General features: G+C 40.1%; 1 protein-coding gene across 1 annotated transcript in view; it reads right to left on the bottom strand.

Moving 5' to 3' along the window:
• The window catches only part of PDE6C (phosphodiesterase 6C), a 75,674-nt gene extending 67,869 nt beyond the window's left edge, over nt 1–7,805 (bottom strand). The window contains exon 1 of the mRNA XM_061634355.1: nt 7,326–7,805. Coding sequence (XP_061490339.1) covers nt 7,326–7,805 — 480 coding nt within the window. The remainder of the gene's footprint in view (nt 1–7,325) is intronic.
• Nucleotides 7,806–20,590: the final 12,785 nt, after the last annotated feature.

The raw sequence follows: 20,590 nt of genomic DNA on the forward strand, positions 1-20,590 counted from the left end.
TTGAATTTCCTGATGGTTTGGTAGTAGTGGCTGTAATGGAGTTCCTTGTTGCTCACCACTCTGGAGCAGTGCCGGCCAGGGGGGTGTCTCCAGGTGCCCCTGACCATCCAGGGGGATTGTGGGCAGTGCAAGAGATCAGCACTTGTAATCGCTGAGCGAATCCCCCCGTAACCCTTGGGCTCATTCACTACAGGGTTCAGCCCCGGATCGTTATGCGGCTCGGCGGCAGGAATGCTGCCCCTGAGGGAAGCAAACAGCCCCCCCAATGGGTGGCCGCTCTTGGCTCGGGCAGGTAATGCGGGCAAACAACCCCGTGTGCTGCTGTGTCAATCTGCGCTGAAGCGACCAGCACAGGCTTTGCGGTGTTCGCTCTGATAAAAGAAACATGCCAACCACTTATATGCCTATAATTTGCGATATTTCGCAAAATTGACTGTATGCTTTTCTACCTTTATGCATATTAACGTTTCTGGAGATACACATGATTGCAATTCCACTTATTTCTCCAGAACAGCAAGTAACGATGTGTCATGTCTAGGAAGGTAGACCACCAGTCTCTATGGTTGCGGGTGGCTGAGACACTCTAGCAAACCACTTATATGCCAATCCTGTGGGTTTTTTGCTTGTATTTGCGATATTTTGCAAAAGCCACTGTATGCTTTTCAGCTCAGCTGGGCTGCAGAGAACCTGCAGGCTGTGGTTGAAATTGATAAGACTCAAAGAGAGTAGCCTTGCAGGCAGGAAAGCGAAATTGACTAAGGGTGCCTGAGTGTCTAAGAGGAAAGCCTCTATTTCTCTTCTCCCCCCCCCTCCCTCGACTCTGGATGCCTGGAAGCAAAGACCAATACGTTCAAGAAGGGCATTTGATGCGGGGGGTGAGGGGTGGGAGGTGGAGGTTGTGCAAAGATAAATATTTTCTCCCTTGAAAAAGTTTACAAACAACCACAATTGCAGATCTCACCCTGAGTGGCTGCCCAGTTTGCAGGCTGGCTAAAAATTAACCACTGTTGCTGCTTCTGTGCAAATGCACTTTTTTGCATCTGCATAGTAGAAGTTGCAAGGGGGGGCCCCAACACCACACCATTGCTCTGATAGGTTCCTTTTTCCCAGGCTTTCCCCGGACATTTGCGCACATGCGCAACAGTGGAAATACGTGATTGGCTGAGAATGAGGGAAGGGATATGGGGAACCGCCCAAGAACTGCCCATCAAACGCCCACAGCTGTAAAGTCCGCGGTATTGCATCCGAGCGCCTGAGGGTACAGTGGATGATTCCCGGTTTAAAAAAGCAAATCGCATGATTTGCGGTATTGCAGGAGCGGATTTAACAGCGCGAAAATGCGCAAAAGTGCTCGGCGTCATATGGACAACTGAAAAATAATGAAAACACAAAGCGATCATGTCACACATTTTACATTCGTCTGAATGAGCCCATAGTCTTTTTACATGCATTTTTCTTTGTTTCTTTGCTTGTTTATTTTTACTGAGCACCCCACATTGTAGAACATTCCAGTAGACCATATCCTATACATACTCACATATGCCCCCTAAAACCCCATCAAAGATAATAGAGTTGCACTAAAGATTAACTTGCCCCCTTTTTTCTTAGTTATTCAGTCTTAATTGCTTAAAATAGGGGCAAATTCCAGAGGAGTAGCCCCACTAGTCTGTTGCTGCAAAAACAACAACAAAGAATACTGTGGTACCTAAAAGACTTAATATAACTTCATGCATCTGACAAGGCAGTCTTTTCCCACAAAAGCTTAGGCCTCAAGATGTCTGTTAGTCTTTATCAGTCTTCACCAACCTGGTGCCCTCCATATGTTTTGGACATTAACTCCCATCAACCCCAGCCAGTGTGACTGTGCGGCCGGTTGGGGCTGATGGGAGTTGCTATCCAAGAACATACGGAGTGTGGCAGGTTGGGAAAGGCTGCTCTTTAAGGTGTCACAGGAGGATTCTTTGATTAAAAAAAGGGGGGGTTAAATGGCAACCCATTTCAAACTGATAAAATGTTTATAAGTTCTAAAATAACTATCCTTAAAAGGAAGAATATTTCAGGAATATTCTGCTCTTGCATCTTTTCTCCTTTTCCACAGGAGATATCAATCTAGAAATATAATTAGTGTTAGGAATTATTTTATTTCTAGGCCCCAAAAGTTGTCCAGAAACGCTAAATTGTAGCCAGAGCTAGTACCGCAATGATTCATGGGACCAAGAGAGAGTGGGGAACAGAAGACTCTAAGTTTCGTTTTCTCTCTCGTGAGAAATAACACCCGGAGGCGCCTTACAGGCTGTAACCTCCTGGACAAGAGATAAAATGTATCCCATCTGGGTTGTTGTTATTTCCCTTGTCTTGCTTCACTATACACATCCTGTGCAGTGTAGCAAACTCAGCACAAAGGAAGAAGTGTTCACCAAATACTTTAACTAAAATTGTATCCATAAGATTTACGTCATACTGCTGAGTGGATAACTTTTACAGGCATACTAGCCCTATCTTTATCTCTTAGTGGTGTCAATCTAACTCTCTTCCTCCCTTCCTTAGTTCTTATCTCAAATTCAGTTTTCTTGGATTGACAAGTGTATTAATTCTTTATCAATTTCTCACTTTTTAAGAATTATTAGAAATGTAACAAGGATAAGAAGATGCGCTTGCTTTATCTCTGTAATACTGTATTCCCTTTGTTATGCTTTTAATGATATTATACTTTGTTTTGCTTCTGAAACTTATATAATGGTGCTTCAATTAATAAACGGTGCTCTCTTCCCTGTCAGACTGCTGTCTGTGCAGTTTAGAGACCCCTCTTGATCAAGTAGTATTGTGTGTCTGCTTTATGTTTGGTATCTGGCTGAGCCACTGAAACAGGTAAATTAAAGTGCCAAGCTTACGCTCCCATCCAGGGCTGAGGGGTGCATTAGCTCGCCCCTGCAGAGGGAAGGGGGGGCGCTTAGATTTGAACCTAACATTAGCATACCCTCTCTCTGTCTCTCTGATAAAGAAGAATGCAACCACAAGTCTGGCAACCAATATTTCAAAATGAAGACCCAGGATTATCTCATAAATGCACTTTGCTATTACATCCTGGCACCAGTTCAGACCTCTAGTTTGCAATTAGTTTTGCTAGAGAAGAATAAGAAGAGGAATGTGTTGCAGGTGACAGGTCAAGACCTTTCAAGTGACAAATATTGTTGCCATGGCAACTACTCCCACCACCTATTGCTGGTGGGCAACTGACTAAAGTGGCATCTCATAGAACTTCATGTTTGAGAAAAGAAACAAATTAGTTGGGCAAAGCTAGTGAAACTGATTGATTGACATATAGAATTTATTGCCGTGAGAATATAGTTCTCTCCAAGGATTTCTTCAAAGACATTAATACATTTTGTTACTGCATGTAAATTAGTCAAGACCATTTACAGCGTAATCCTCGGCATATCTGCTCAAAAGTAAGACTGTGTACATACACACAATACATTTAAAGCACATGGCTTCCCCCTCAAGAATCCTGGGAACTGTAGTTTAGACTTCACAGATCTACAATTCCCAAGGCTCTTAACAAACTGCAGTTCACAGGATTCTCTGGAGGAAGGCATGTGCTTTAAATGTATAGTGTGTATGCAGCTTAAGTTTCATTCAGTTCATTGGGGCTTGTATAGGATTGCAGCCTTAAACAATTATAGCAACTTTGACAGCTGTGGTATAAGAAATGTATGAAAACTCTGTGCTTAGCAGAAGACATACCTACTTTATTTGAAGTATAGGTGATAGATTTTCATGGATAATATTGTCTCTTTAAAAATACTGTCTCTGGAAATTTTCTGTCCGTTTGCCTTTGGTGCATTTTTTATGATGGCATAAGGTTTTGTGGACTAGACCCTACTTCATCAGATGCATGAAATATTTTATGCTATAATAAATGGTTAGCCTTTAAGGTGCCACAAAATTATTTACTGTTTTTGCTGCAACAGACTAACTTGGCAACCCCTCTGGAAACTTTTAAAGAGTCGCTTTAGAATTTACAAGCATTTTATCTGTTGGGAATGGGTTGCCATTTATAACCCCCTACTTTATCAAAGAGTGCTGTGGAACCTCAAAGACTATCAAAGGTAATAATGTTATACATTTTTTAAAAGTTTAAAGGATTTTAAGTAGAAGACTGATGACTAACCTACAGCAATGGATGTGTTACTGATTAAAGGCCCATATCTGTAGCCCTCCCTTAGGTAAACTTCCCAGGGACATCAACAGAAGTTTTGAGTGAGGAATATGGTGCCTGAAAAGAGGCTTTTGCACATTTTTTAAACTACCCAAAATTGTAGCAATGACAGGGTATTGGGGAATGCAAGGCTGCATTTGGAGGGCCAAATACTGATTTCCTGAAAAGGAAATCATTTAGAAATCTTCAAGTAACAAACAGTGGGATCAGTATTTGGCTCCAATGTTTGAGAGCCACTGTGAATGAATATGATTCAATTACATATGCAAATTTTTGTATATATTAAAGCTATCATCTTGTTTTTTAAAAAATATAATAAAATGTCAGTAACAAGTAAAACCTTTTTTCCTATAAATATCTCATTTACTATCAGGAAAACAATTGGTTTGGGTTATTGTAAGAGTATTGCAAAAACTGCATGTGCTGTACACACACACACAAAAAACCCTAATGCCCCTTTTCCTGTGTAAAGAATATTGAGAACAACCCAAAGATAAAAACGTTTTAGTCCCATTAATTTCACTAGGAGATTTATCAACTGGAACATGCCCCTTAGGTTTGTTTGCTTTTTAATTTTATGCAAATATCATTTGTATTAAAAAAAAACAACCTGTGTAGAGCATAGTGTATTTCAATTCAAGGGGCAACCCTGACTTATTAATATTGGAAGAACAGTGCTAAATCTGATGAGATGCACATCTTCTTTGATCCCCCTGATCTTTTCTCCTGTAATCTGCTTTATGAATTTAAAAGGATTATCCACCCAGACCTCTGTTGGTGATAACAGGCAGTAAGTCAAATATTGCTTGTCACACAATATGGACACAGGTAATAATCAAATCAGTATCAAAACACTGAGTCTGGTGCTCCTTTGCAAGATTTCAAAGTTCACAATTAAATTATCTTTCCTACCTCAAATCTGGGTGGAATTGTTGGAAGGGGGAAGTAGTCTTAAAACAGGTAATAATGAACCTGTAGCTAAAGCAGCCTGATTCTGTAATAGGAAATGGGATACCCATCTGCTATCTGCTCTTCCTATTATTATTTATTCCAGAATACAATCCACCAGGAAACGGTCAAGCCCCATTGAAATGAACGGTAGCTGCACAAGGGCACAGTAGTGGATGGCACCCTGAGGTTCCAATCACCCTCCCACTTTGCCGCCCAAGATCTGTCATCTAACCTCATCAAGTGCCTCATTCTGGGCCCACCTCTGACAGGTCTGCCTGCAATTAAGTTTGTTTCAGAATCATTCTATTGAATCTTTGGGACTGCTCCAGAGTAAAGTGGATATGGATCTGGGTTAGGGTTGCCAGGTCCATGGCCTGAGACTGATCCTGTATCTTTAGGAGAAGAGAAAGTCAGTCAAGTGCAGGTGTTCTTGCAACACTGTCATGGGAAAAACCACAAGGTGAAATTATCCCTTCTCCCTGCACAACTTTTAAAGATACAGAAGACCTCTTGCTTGCCAGGCCTTCCCTCCAAGAGGTCTTTTGTACCTTTAAAAGTTGTGCAGGGGGGAGGAAGAATTCCACCTTGTGGTTTTTGCCATTACAGAGTTGGAAGAACACCTGCACTTGGCTGACTTTCTCTTTCCCCAAAGATACAGGATCAGTCTCAGGCCATGGACCTGACAACCCTAATCTGGCTACTCCCAAATTTGCATAAATTGTGACCTGCTAAACAGACCAATGCAATGCAGAGTCAGACACTTGTAAGCCTAACTCTACATAGGATTAGGCAGGCAGCCTTGCATTTTCCCTTCTTAAAAAGGATTTTAATGTGCTTTTTCTTGAGCGATTGAAAGCACCCTATACTTTTCACACAAGGCAGAAATCAGTTTTGAACCTCTCCCTTGCTATTTATGTGAATGTATGACTGTTGTCAAACCAGAACAATAGAAGAGAGACATTTGTAATTCATTTTTTTCATTTTGGCCTGTGAAGGTATTTTATTCACATTACAAACAGTACAGGTAAAACACTTTAACGGAGCAGTCCTATTCATGTCTACTCAGAAGCAAGTCCCATTTAGTTGTCTCAAGTAAATGTGCTCAGGATTGCTGCCTAAGTCTGATATGAATAAGCTTTTGCTCCTGCCCAGAAGTCTATAGAATATTGGGCAAAAACCCATCTTTCTTAATGCCTCCTTGTAACTCATAAACAAGTACAGATATCAATCCTCAAGCAGAGATTGTGCTACTGATAGTATAATGCTATAAACAATTTTATTCCTTTAATGGATACAATCTGCTCAGCATACTTCAGCACGTACTGAAATAATGGGAATTGTAGTTTAATTGCACCTTTTCTGCCTATAACTTGACTTTAGGGACAAGAGGGTAGAGTTAGATATTTACACGTAGCTAATGCAACCCATACATTTTTCAATACTGGTCACTGTTTGGATGTTCTACGCACAGGTTTAGATTTACTTTCTTCCACACAAGATAAATACAGAATCTGGAAATTTGCTGATTGGCTTAAAGCTTTCTTATCCTTCCCCCTCCCCCCAGCAATATGCCTAGATATGAGTTTGGCTCTTGAAGGAACAGGCTCTCACTTCATTCTGTCTGTCCCATAAACAGGGGTAGGCAATGTGGCGCCGTCCACATGTTTTGGACTACAACTCCTATAGGGTTGCCAGGTCCATGGCCTGAGACTGATCCTGTATCTTTAGGAGAAGAGAAGGTCAGCCAAGAGCAGGTGTTTTTGCAACTCTGTAATAGGAAAAACCACAAGGTGGAATTCTCCCTCCCCAACTTTTAAGGATACAGAAGACCTCTTGGAGGCTGGGCCCAGCCTCCAAGAGGTCTTCTGTATCTTTAAAAGTTGTGCAGGGGGAAGGGAGAATTCCACCTTGTGGTTTTTCCCATTACAGTGTTGCAAGAACACCTGCACTTGGCTGACTTTCTCTTCTCGTAAAGATACAGGATCAGTCTCAGGCAAAGAACCTGGCAACCCTAATACTCCTATCAGCCTCGGCCAGCATGGCCAGTGGTCAGGGAGCATCTGGAGAGCACCAAGCTGGCTAGCCCTGCATTGTGCCCTTGATTTAAATAATAGATTTTACCCATACACCAAACCCAGAATGTTTTCTCACTTACCTTTTTTACATATGGGATGTTAAATTGCTTCTTGGTATGAGCAACCCACAACACTATTCCAATGTCCAGCGGAAAAACGACTTCTTTCTCAGGAGGCACCAAGTTGTCCTCATATTTGGAGGTAGGAGTGACATCTAAGAGTCTGCTAGCTACTTCTGGAATACCATTGCGGGAACGACAAATAAACATACTACACCGGTCAGCTGCCAGCAACTGTGCCAACCTTTGCAGGACTTTATGCGCTATTTTTTCCATAGAGCTTGCTTCTTCCTGGACTTCTAACATCAGCTCAAAAAGCACATGACATTCCTCTAGCTTAGTCATTTCCTTGAAGGAGACTCCATCTTTCACATCCTCTGGGTTGACTTTGAAGACGCTTCCCACTACTTCCAGCCGCAGTTTTCGGTCATAATACTCCTTGGCAAATTGTGGGTTGTTCTCCAGATATTTCTCAACATCATATTTATTTATCTCACCCATTTTGCTTGTCTTTTCCTTGGCAGTTTTTGTCTCTATTCATACCTCCATCCCTGTCGAAGCAGTAACAACCACAGACAAAAGTCTTCTAATGGGAAAATGGTAGATTGTACATTCTACACAGAATATAGGCACAGGCATAGACTTTTAGGCTTGCTGTGTGGCTTTCCAAACTTCTAAAATCCTTGAGGTATGACAGCAGTCTATTGGCTTAGTGTCTTCTTAGTGAAGGATCCAAGAGACTGCTAATTAAAGAGATGTCAGGACACTAAACCCTTGAGCACTCTTAGCTTACAAATCCAAAGAGAGACGTTTTAGCATGATAAACTAAACTAACCATTCCTAGACTGTGCAACAGTGTAAAAAAATGCACATGTAAGTGTGTGTTCCTATAGTCTCACTTGCTTTTTATGCTCTTTATAATTTCTTGAAGAGAGCCAGTGTGGAGTAGTGGTTAAGGTGTTTGGTCCAAATGATACAAATGATCATGAGATTATTTTTGTCCTCGATCATTGTCTGAGTATTTTTACTAAGTATTTACAATGCTTAATAAAAAGCATTATGTTACTGTTAAAAAGCAATGTATTATTAGGCAAGAATTGAAGTCAGAAATCAGATAACGAACTCTTAATAAACTGTTTCACATACATTATAGTAGTAATATACCAATTACTTTTATATGGTAGGCCAGTTATCATCCCCTATGATTTTATCACATAATTATTACAAAAGTAAGATAGAAATCTTAAATTATTTCACTTTTTTTTTTAGTCAGGCAATTTATGATATAAAAAATCCTCACCATTTTTTTCCACCATGAAAAGAAATGGTCTTCAGGCATTTGATACTTTCTAATTTTAATAAAGGCTTACTAGACTAACACAGTTTACCTAGCAATTCTAAGGCGGTAGGAGGGGAGATCGATGTAGAGGAACCATCACTTTCTAAGTGCTGCTGGCTCACTCTGGCACCTGGGCAGAAGATGGTGATGGTGGGGTGCTTTTTCCTGTTTTGATTAATATTTTTGTGTTTTTGAAAATTCCCATTTAATTTTATTATTTATTTAGTTAATACATTTATATCTTGCCTTTCAAAAGTAAAAAATATCCCCAAGGTAGATTACAAGTATATGAAAATCAGAGCTTGGAAAAGTTACTTTTTTGAACTACAACTCCCATCAGCCCCAGCCAGCATGGCCACTGGATTGGGCTGATGGGAGTTGTAGTTCAAAAAAGTAACTTTTCCAAGCTCTGATATACACAAACAATAAAATATAATTAATACCATTTAAAACATCTGAATCAACCAGAATAGATTCTTTATCTAACACACACGCAAAGCATACATAAAGTTGTGAAAAATCAGTCCAGGCTTCTAACTTTATTGACTCCAGTTCTGAACGTGCATCTTTATATGCTCCAGCTTTTTCCAACTCTTTTTTCTTTTCTAATAGCTTAGCAAGATGTTCAGCTTTTAATCTGTGTTGTGAATTAGGAATCATTATTTGAGGTCCTTTCAAACTCTCATTCTGCTTTTTAATTGCATAACTAACATACTGTTGCACGCCACCCCAATCTCCAAGCAGTGAGATTTCCAGGGGTCCCTGCGCTCGCCCTGGGTTTGGTTTCCTTGGGAAGAAGGTCAGCCAAGACTGTGGTGTCTTTATGAAATATGGTATATTTATTTACACACATTCCAACCTGAGTTTAGGATGGAGGGGTTCAAGGCATCAGCAGGTCCAACATCCAGCTTTTCCATCAGGGTTACATAAGGTTGCCAGGTCAGGAGCATCCCAAAGCCTGAGATTTCAGGGGCGGGCCCTAGTGATGTCATGGGGTGGGCCCAAGTGATGTCATTAAGCATGATACCTTAAGCATCAACTACAGTTGCTTGGAGCATACAATTCAAACAAAAACATTTCTCCAATTGGAAATTAAAATAGAAATCTTAGCTGAAGGAGAGAGCCTGGGTAAGGAACATTTAATCTAGCCTACTTGATTCTGGCAAGAAGGATTTAAATGCCCTCAGGCCAGCCCAGTCACCAGAAGGTCATTGTAGGAAGAAAGGAGCCTAGTGTTGTGGGGATGTTAGATGGGAGCATTAGGGAGTAAAGATGGATGCCCCTGAAGGCTTCAATTCTAAACACACGTACTAAGGGACTAAGCCCCATAGAACTCAACAGGACTTACTTCTGCGTAGATATAGTTTGGGTTGTGCTGTTGGTAAAGCTTGACTAGGGATCCTCTGCAAAGCCATCCATATCCAAGCAGGATTGGCAACCCCCTGCCTGGAATGCCCTGCCCTTATCTTTTAATGTGGCTGCTCCAAACTTCTTTACAGATTTGACCCTTCACTTCAGAAAGAGGTCTGAGAGATGAGTAAGAGTAAGATGATTCTCTACCCTTTTCTGTCTACCTTGTGGGCTGCTATAAACTCACTTTAACAGCCAACCCAATTCCAGTGAGTAATAATTGACAGCTTGGGAACAACAATTGCAGCCTCACTTCCAAATATGTGAATTGTCTTTTAACACTATTGGGCAAGAAACATACTGTTATGCAAACAACAAGGTGCATCATTAGTGGGTTTAAGGGGGTTGAGATGAGAGCATGGAACCACTGTTGTTGCTTCTATGGAGTGTGAGGTTAAAGGGAAATTAAATGCAAACAGAAAAATAAAAAAAAAGACAGTGATGCTTTCCTAAATGCAATACCATACCAACAATAATAAAATTCCTATGAGTAAGGTAGAAAACTCAGCATCCCACAACCAGTCAGGATTCCTAACCAAAAACCAAAACTAAAAAACGTCTGGCAGCTAGTCAGCCAAGGTCACAGAAATCCCCATGCAGCACAACCTGACCCAGGGGCTGAAGTTAGTGCAGAATGGTGTGGCACGATTGCTGACAAGAGTGAGATGCTATCAGCACATAATACCTCTGCTCCAAAAACTGCATTGGTTGCCGATTTGCTACCAGGCCAAGTTCAAGGTGTGCTTTCCATGCTACGGGTGCCACATAGTACTTGTTCTGCTCTTATAAGAAAACAACCCTTTAGTGTGGCAGCACCTACGCTTTGGAACTCCCTGCCTATTGACATTAGGCAGACACCTTCATTGTATTCTTTTCAGCACCTGCTAAAAACATTCTTGTTTAGGCAAGCCTATCCTGGCATCTAGAAGCTATTGTGTTTTTATATATTTTGAATGTTTTTAAATACCTGTCTTTTAACTTTTTTGCCAATAATTGTATTGTTTTAATTCCTTCTGTAAACCACTTTTTGATTTTTTACAACACAGCCGTATATAAATGCTGTAAATAAAATACATAAATTTTGGAGTCTCTGTGGCCCTTGGGTCTCTTTCCACTTTTAGGAACAAAGGAATCTACCCTATACTGAGTCAGGCCATTTGCTACCATCTAGCTCAGTACTGATGACATGGACTAGCATTGGGTCTCCAGGATTCCAGGCAATAGTCTTTTCCAGAAATTGAATTCTGGGCCTTTCATGCAAAGCAGGTGCGCCACCACTGAGATACAACCCTTCCCCTGTTAAAAAAAGTCAATTCACTAGTGAATGCATATCATACCTAGGGCAGATCCACACCATTAATTTAAAGCACATTCAACACCCATTTGAAGCACATGAATCCCACTAAAGAATCATGGGAACTACACTTCCAAGGATTCTTTAAGAACTATTTATATAAGCATGACTGTCAAAAATGTTATTTACAAAACCTGTAAAGATATTTGTAGTGCAATCCTATGTTTGTTTACTGAGAAGCAAGTCCCAATGTATTCAATGGGGCTTACTCAAACAGGGAAATGTGCACAGAACTGCAGCCTCAAGTGATAAGGAACACTCACCCAACCCAAAATTCAGAATGATCCCACTTTAAGCTGTTTTGCAACTATTTATACTTGTCTTTATGGCCATTGGATTTTAAAGGGATTTATTTATTGTTGTGAGCTGCCTTGGTTTCCAATCAGTAATCCTACCTCATAGGGTTGTTGGGAAGACTCCATACACACTCACACACACACACATTGGAGATGTAAAAATACATAGACCCCATATAATAGTTTATTGTCCAAATAAGTTGGTCATTGCAGAACATTTTTTTAAAATCAGTATTAGTTTCCTACATTATAAAAGCAATGATATCTATGTAAACCCTGCCTAATTGCTTTAAAAATAGGATTGGAGGAGGAGAGAAAGATTTACAACACAAGCACAATTCTTTACTATGTTCACTCAAAAGTCCCATTAATTTACAGCACAATCCTAGCCATGTCTACTCAAAAGTAAGTCCTATTGAATTCATTGAATTCACTGCCATCTTCAACAGCCCAGGAAAATTTAAACTTGTAAACACAAGAGAAAAAAAGACTTGGTACTTAGTTTATGAGATTTTCAGATAAACACACACAAAAAATCCTTTTCTACCTTTGCAATGGAATCTAAGGGGCCCCAGAAATCTCTTGTCAATCACAACAATGACTTCACTTACTGGTTACAAACCTGAAAGGGCAGGATTAGAGCAGCCAGCAGAGATCATTTCACGTAAATCCGGGGGGAGGGGCCTGATCTTTTGGTGTATATCTTGAGAACCAGACCACCTAGAAACTTATTTTTTTTTAAATGAAAGCTGAGAGTCCGGAAATTATGCTGACTTACCTGGAGACCCGGAGGGGACCCCCAAAATCTGGAAAATCTGCCCCAAAACCAGACATCTGGTAACCCTAGGGTTACAGGAGGCACCCCAAAGCCATGGTGCAGAGAGCCAGTCTCTCTGCCTGCCTCCATTTCCCAGCCTTTCTCAGACAACTCCAAACACAAGCCTCTCCTTGGCCCCAGAAGGGGGGGAGGCTCTCCTGAAGAGTTTCAATCACAAAAGGATATCCCTGGCCCATTTACCAGTTGATGGGCACCTGACAGACCCACCTGGCCACTCTATTAGCTTAACAAAGAAACTCATCTGACCAGCAGAGTGAGTTTCTCATCCCAAGGCACATGATTCCAAATCAGAGGCTGGAAGGGGACTCATAGAAATTATCCATCTCAACCCCTCAAACTCACAACAATACATTGTCATTTTCTCAATCTTTCCTTCTTGCTGTTTTGTTTCTCCCTCTCCCCCTCTCCCTCTGGTCCATAGGCCAAATCCAGGCATCTTACTGTAATCATTTAATCACTATGCCAGCTCTAATGCTGGCGCAGTTATTAGCTCTTTTTGGTGGGCACTCCTTCTCGTCACATATCAGACTGGCTGTAGCACCACCTCTTTTCTGTGCCAATTGAAGATCTTCCTTTTTCAACAATCCTTTGAAATGGAGATTTTTATCCCATCTGCATTGGATTTCAATTGTTTTATATATGAGTTTGTTTTTATTGTTTTATATTTGTTTGTTAATGTTACTGTTAATCACTGTGAGATTTTTCATAGGCAGCAATAGAAATACATACATACATACATATATTTGTGGAGGTATGTTGGGAAAACAAGGGGGCATTGGATTATTTGGGTCCAAGGCCACCCCCAATATGCCCTTTTTTACGCCTTGCTACTGGCACAACATGTGACTGACAGCTGGCATAGTGTAGTGGCAAAGGATCTGAGCTGTTCCTGCTTCATACATAGCCACACCTATGAAGTCAGTAGGCAGCCTTCAGACAGAGGTGGGGAACCTGAGGCCTTCCAGATGTTGTTGGCCTTCATTTCCCATCAGCCTCAACTAGCATGGTCAATGGTCAGGGATGATGGCAGCTATAGGGCCACAGGTTCCTCATCTCTGCTATGCCACATTCCCAATATTGGGATAATAATACTTTCCAGTACAGGGCTGTTGTATAGGTTACTGAGATAATATATATGAATTTGTTTGAACACAAAAAGAAAGCTTTATAAATACTACTATATTCCTTTCTCTAAAACATAGATTTCCATTCTTTGTGGAACAAGTATTTAAATGGGACCACTAGCAGGCCTTTGTTTGTTGACTGCATTTCTGTACTATCCTTCAGCCAAAACTGATTCCCAGGGCAATTTATGATAATTATTAAATCAATACAATAAAACAATGCAAAATAAATCACTATAATACAGCAATTAAAAGAAGCAAAGAAAACAAACAGGGTGCGCAGAACTGCAGCACTTGATTCAATGGTGCTTACTCCTGAGTAAATGTACATAGGATTGGGCAATTAGTAATCTTAAATTGAGAACTATTTTAATTTAGCTTTACATTTAATCCGAAAGATTTTGTGTGTGTGTAATATATTTTAATATATATATATTAAAATAAGTATGAGCAGTCATCAAATATTTCAGTAATATATGCTTTTAAATGTACACAAAAATCTCACTTTAAGTAACTATGTATTTGTTTTCAGGTCAACACAATAGAAGCTAGTTCACAACCTTGATGACCTGTGCAAATACCATTGGATTTTATAGTTGTGAAGAACTAGGAATATTTTTCTTGACTGTGTTGCTATTTCAAAGTAATTTCGACATACACATGGCTTGTTATTTTAACACGCATGATGTAGTTTTCCTTTGACGTTTGCAGTTACAACAGCAAATACAACTATTTATGGAATACTGTACTTCTTAGTAATACACCATCCTTGAGCTCCTACAGTAAATGGAAACTCCTAAGAAGGATAACTGACAGACATGTGGGTATTTAAAATAGATTCAAGTAACATGTAAGTGCTAAAGGTATTTATAAGGTCCCATTTGTTCAGCCAAGTGTTTACATCTGAGTGTAACCATGGTAACAGCAGCTCATTCTCCAAGATGTGGCTCATTCTTCAAGATTTTCAAAAGAAATAGTGTTTGTAGACTGTGCCAAGGACACAATATTAATCAGCGTTTGCAGAAGTGTTATATTATAATTATTAGACTTGCCTTCTATATATATGTGTGTTAAGAACAAGACAAGGGAAAATTCACTAAGGCTGCATTGCTAACCCATTTATGTGGGAGAAAGACCCACTGAATTTAATAGGACTTATTTCTGAGTAGACAAGTTTAGGGTTGCATTGTAAGATATCAGCTTCTTGGATTTTATTTTACATCTCATATGTATGTGCATGTGCAATATGATTTACACAGTGTGATATCTCTTCCTGTTATTTCTCATATTTTCTTGTTACTATTATTTATTTATTTAGTTGCATTACTATAGTTTGTGTCCCCCCAAAATCCAACAGGAAAAGCATTATGTATAAACGAAAAAATACAGAGCACTGCAGAGGAATCTTTTAATTATATATTCAAAATGGTGGATGTAAGGTTTTGATTTTCACTAGCTTGTATATAATCTTTTATACCAGAGGTGCGAAACATGTAGCCCTTGAGATGTTGCTGGACTACACTTCCCATCATTCCCGACCATTGGCTATGCTGGCTGAGGCTGATAGGAGCTGAAGTCGAAGAACATCTGAAGGGCCACATGTTCCCCACCTTTTTAAAAATAATTTGTTAGGTTGAAGAAAAGTGGTGACTTCCTTGCTCTGTACTTCTTGTTCTCTGGGAACTTCGCAGCTGTTGGGATGCTGATGATTAATATAATTTTTGTTTAAATGTGGTAAATTTTCAATAGTAGCCTCTATTTTTGTTATTCACAGATGGCACTGAAACCAGAAAAAGAATGAAAGTAATTATATTAAAAGTATTTCAAACACTGAAGAATGATGGCTTAAATATATAAGAAAATAAACTGATGTGTAATAAAGTATTTAAATGAGTGGAAGAGGTGAAAAAATATGGTAGGACATTGGCAAGACTATTTTATATTGAACGCTATGTATGCTACATAGACTCTACAATCCTGTACACTTGGGCTGTTTAATTCCATTTACTTAATTTGAATTTAAACAACCTTACCTGTATGCTGGATTGAGCCAAAGACTTTTCTGTTGTGCTTTTAGGATTCTTTGGTAGGCTAGAGCTAGGGATGGTGGAAAAATCTGATTCAGTCATCATTTAATGTCAAACTTACCTAATTTCCACTTACCAAATAATATGTGAAACGAAACACAGCCATCTTTCAAAATTTGCACTTCTCAGAATATTGCAGTGTAAATAATGTATACAAAAATGCATATACTACAGTAAAGTGTGCATATAAATGCATATATTAGTGAAATAACATACAAAAATGCATTATATTAGGGGAAATTACTTTGCAAAAAGTGTGTATATTAGGACAAATGCATGTAAACACGTGCATATTAAATTAAGAGAAATTCACACTAAAAAGCTGATCAATTTTCATGAGGAGTTTTTTTTAAAAAAAATTGCAAACTGGTGTGGAAATTGGAGAACTGAACTTAATATTTCGTCCCATCCATACCTAACCTCAAAATTTTCCATATTCGGTTGGTGGCCTTGAGATCCATACATGTCCTGTCTGTGGGTGGATTATTGTGAAACCCAATTATCAAGTGTCCATATGTTTGGCTTTTTTTTTTTTTGCGCTTTAGCATTGGCTGCTCCCCTAAGTCCACCCCTTTTCAGTGATTGGTCCATAGCGGTTGTTTGCTTTTCACATGCTTTTTTGCAGAGCTTGGAAAAGTTACTTTTTTGAACTACAACTCCCATCAGCCCAATCCAGTGGTGATGCTGGCTGGGGCTGATGGGAGATGTAGTTTTTAAAAAGTAACTTTTCCAAGCTCTGCTTTTTTGGAAGAGCACAGAAATGTATTTTTTTTTAATTTCCCACACATGGGCAGGTTTGTGGATGTGCTATTGGGTGGGAAGGTGACAAGGGGCTTGGCATTTGACAGGGAAACGCCCATTGACCGCCTATTGCAGGAAAGTCCGCAGCGTTGTGTCCGAGCCCACGGACGTTAATTATTATCAGTTTAGGAAAGCTTATTGGTTTTTTGAGGGTATTTCTTATGTGGATTTGTTAACGGAAAAATCTGTACTAGCTTGCAACGTCATTGGACGATGGTGAATTATTGAGGACACAAAGCTGTAACACTGCAGATTATAGTCATATGGATGGGCCCTTGGAAAAATGAGAAACTTAAAGAAACCAACATTGACATATTTGCCGATACCTAACCAGAACTCATTTCTGTGAGGCTCTACTGCATACATATAGAACTCCCGCATGAGCAAAGGTGCTGAGGATTGCTCTTGCATGTAATGGTGCAATGGTCATGTGCATGCAGAGCTTTATACGAAGTTGATATGAATGAGAAAAAGCAGTGTAACTAGAGTGGTTCAACCAGTGTTACAATGTTGTAATATATGTATTTTAAGAGTTTATGAGTATTATGATTACTAATAAAAGACTGTCCTGCAAATTACATACTTGTTTGTTTATGATTTGTACAGATAACAATGGGGGGCACACAATGTATGGCTCGCACTGGGCGCAGTTATGGTTAGTTATGGCACTAACAAGAAAGCACTTGCTTTGAAAAAGCATGAAAAGCACACAGTAGTTGTCACATGATGGTCACTGACTCATCTGTGTTGCTATGTGTACCTCAAATGGCAAGTCACAATTTGTTGTGGATTCCCAGCCCATGAACGTATGAGCACATGGTGTAACAGATAGATAGTTTTCATACTTTTTTCCTAGATAGAACTGTACAAACTTTGTTTGGATTAAAACAGTTCTGTTTCCTGTTTTGTTTTATGCTACACGGGGCTGCAGCAGTTCACAGTTCATTCACTCTGGAGTGGTCTTGTTGAAATTAAATAAACCTGTTTTGAAGTACATACGCGTCAGCAACATTAGGGGCTCCAGAGGATCATTCTCCAGTCCTATGTGGGAGTCGGGGCTAGCTTTTAGGATGCTATTGCCTGGACCTTTACTAAATATAGAAGAACTTGCATACATCTTACCCAGGATTGTCTAGGATCAGGCCAATCATGGTGAGTAGCCTCTGAAAAGCCTTTTCTATCGTGTGGCCATGTGTTCCACCCTTTTTGAAGGGCTGTCAGACAACAGTTGTCTGTTTGAAGGCATCCTCTGTCTATCTGGAGGGCTGTCCAGTTTATATAAAAAACCTTTCAAAGGGAGAGCAGGGGCCTTGAAATTCCTCATCAACAGCTAGCACCTGGACAGCTCAAAGCCAGCCCCACCTGTCAGTTGCCCAAATTCTGCAAGGCTGGCCTGACTAAGCCCCCATGCCCTGACCCCGACTGCCCCCCCATCATGGTAGGTTCCCTCACTCAGGTCAATCACCATCAGGGGGTCCTCCCTTCTCCCTAAAGGGACATGATCTTTATTTTATTTATTTATTTTATTTATATCCCACCCTTTCTCCCAGCAGGAACCCCATCTTTTTACCCTTCCGCTGTAAATTGCAACAAAGACATCAGAAATACATAGCTGTTAAAATTCCTTACAAAAGAAATACCCCAAAGAAAGTGAAAAACATCCTATCTGTTAGCCAGTCTGGGAAGGCAGGAAAAAACAAAATCCTACCTGTTCCTTAAACAAGCGACCAGGTAAAACCTGGGGTAATTCTGCAATAAAGGGAGATGGTCATGCTGCCCTTTCTGGCCCATCTGAGCTGGAATACATGCACAGGGCCTGTTATATCTGCAGGATTTTCCAGAATGGAGCTTAAACTACTGAAGTAGGGGATCTAGTAAAATATGTATTATTTTATTTTTATCCTTTCATTCCTCAAAGGAGCTCAGGGCAGCATATACCTCCATCCTCTATTTTAATCTCATATCAGTTCTGTGAAGTGGTTTAGGCTGAGAGATAGTGGCTGTGTTATGTGTTCAGGCATAATGCTAAACCATGGTTTACAGACACAAAATGGGAAGCATCCAAGGAAAAAGACAAAAAAGGGAGAACCAATCTCAAGATGTTGAAGAAAGAGTATTGTACTTGTTTCAGCTAATCATAGTTAAACAGTCTATCCAGGTCAGACAACACAACATGCTGCAGTTAATTTCAAAAAGTAGCAAAAGCCCCCAAACTCTTCCGTGTGGGAGGAGGAGATTGGTCCAAGGTCACAATAACTTTTGTAACTGAATGGAGTTTGAAGCCAGGCCTCTTCCATCTGACATTAGACCACACTGGCTGTACTTTACTCTTATCTTTATTTGGAGCTTGTCACAATATTTGAAATTTAGCCCTTTATAAATACAGGCTAATTAGGTAAGCTCCAAACTGAATGTGACACACAGTCATGTGTGTATTTTCCCTCTTTAAGCAAAATTATCTATATGAATTTTAGTGGAGGAATGAGGTGGGAACTGCTTAACCTTTATACTGCCTGGCCACTGTTGTTCTCAAAATCACTCCCAGTTGCTTTTGTACCTGTGGGTGAGTGGGTGGGTGTATGAGGACTCATCTAGTTTGCGTCTGACTGCTGCTGTCATCCTGCCTATTCCGGATTACATATCTGGAGAATGTTTAACAGGATTTCTCTAGTGCTTCTTGAGATGTTGAAACTTCAGAACCAATATTGACTACAAGACAACGCAACTTGCTTGAACAGGAGAAAAATAAATGTTTTATATAACAATAAAAGAAGCTTGACAACAAAGGTGGAAAACATATTCTACGGATACTAATACACGGTCTACATAGAAAAACACCATGGGCGGTATTCAACTACATTTTTGCTCTAGCTCAAGGATTAGTGTTAGCACAAAGGGATTTCCTCCCTCTCCTCTCCCCACGTGTACCCAAATCTACTCTGGAGGATTGGGGGAACCCCTAGAACAGATTTAGGGAGTACATGGGGGGAAGAGAGAGAGTTCATTCCATTGTGCAAGGAGAAATCCTTGAGCTGACAGAACAAACTGCTTGTTACTACGTTGGATACAACTCCATGTCTCTGTACCCCATGGCCATGATCATCATGTATATTTGTATCACACTTTATTATATTCTGCCTGTGTCTGGAAGTCAAGAGCAAAAACAATGTCCTGATGGTGCTCCTTGATCTCTATAACATTGGTTCTCAAAGTGAATGCTGTGACTAGTACCTTGAAAGCAGTACACAATAAGGCCTGATAACTAGCATTACTTTCCTCAGATGTGTAACACAGCAATTTAAAAACAAAACCTTCCTGTCCTATGTGATCCCTCACCAGGATGAGATGATATAGTCATTTTACCACATCAGAACTGTCCTAACACATTGCTACCTCATTCTTCTGTATGTGTAGCCCTGGCTACAGTACTGTGGCTAGATGTGAAAGACTGTTAAAAACCTTCTCAGGGATGGTGCGCATATTACTCCACAGCTGATGGGATGCAACCTCGGTGTAGCAAGGCACATACAGTATACCATTAGGTGCAAAAATTATGGAGCTATTCAAACAAATGACTTCGCCAACATGTTAGCAAGCAGAAGTTGTGCCTGCTAGCCACATCCCCTGAATGCTGACACATCTGCTAGCCAGGCTGCTGTGAATTCTGTACCAGTGTAAAAAGGGGGCTTACATACATATAAATATACACATGTCTATGTGCATAGGAGTAGGAACCTAGCTAATCAGTGTTTCAACTCAGGTGGAGGAGCCAATGGAAAGAACAATTCACACTGACACCTAATGTTGAGCAACTGGAGAGAGGAGCTAGCACATCGATTGATGAGAGGTGGGAGGTGCAGTCCTATTGTCCCCTCTCTGTAAAAATGCAACATGTGGAGGGGGCTCGAGTAAACCCCTTTGTGTGTGTATTTTATTTATTAAAAGCTATTATGGAGTACCATTGTACAACAGATAGCACAGGTTATTTAAAAACATGCTCTTCATAACCAAATACACAAGTACTGCAGCATTATAAA

The sequence above is a fragment of the Rhineura floridana genome, chromosome 7, assembly GCF_030035675.1.
Source record: "Rhineura floridana isolate rRhiFlo1 chromosome 7, rRhiFlo1.hap2, whole genome shotgun sequence".
In the NCBI taxonomy this organism is placed as follows: domain Eukaryota; kingdom Metazoa; phylum Chordata; class Lepidosauria; order Squamata; family Rhineuridae; genus Rhineura; species Rhineura floridana.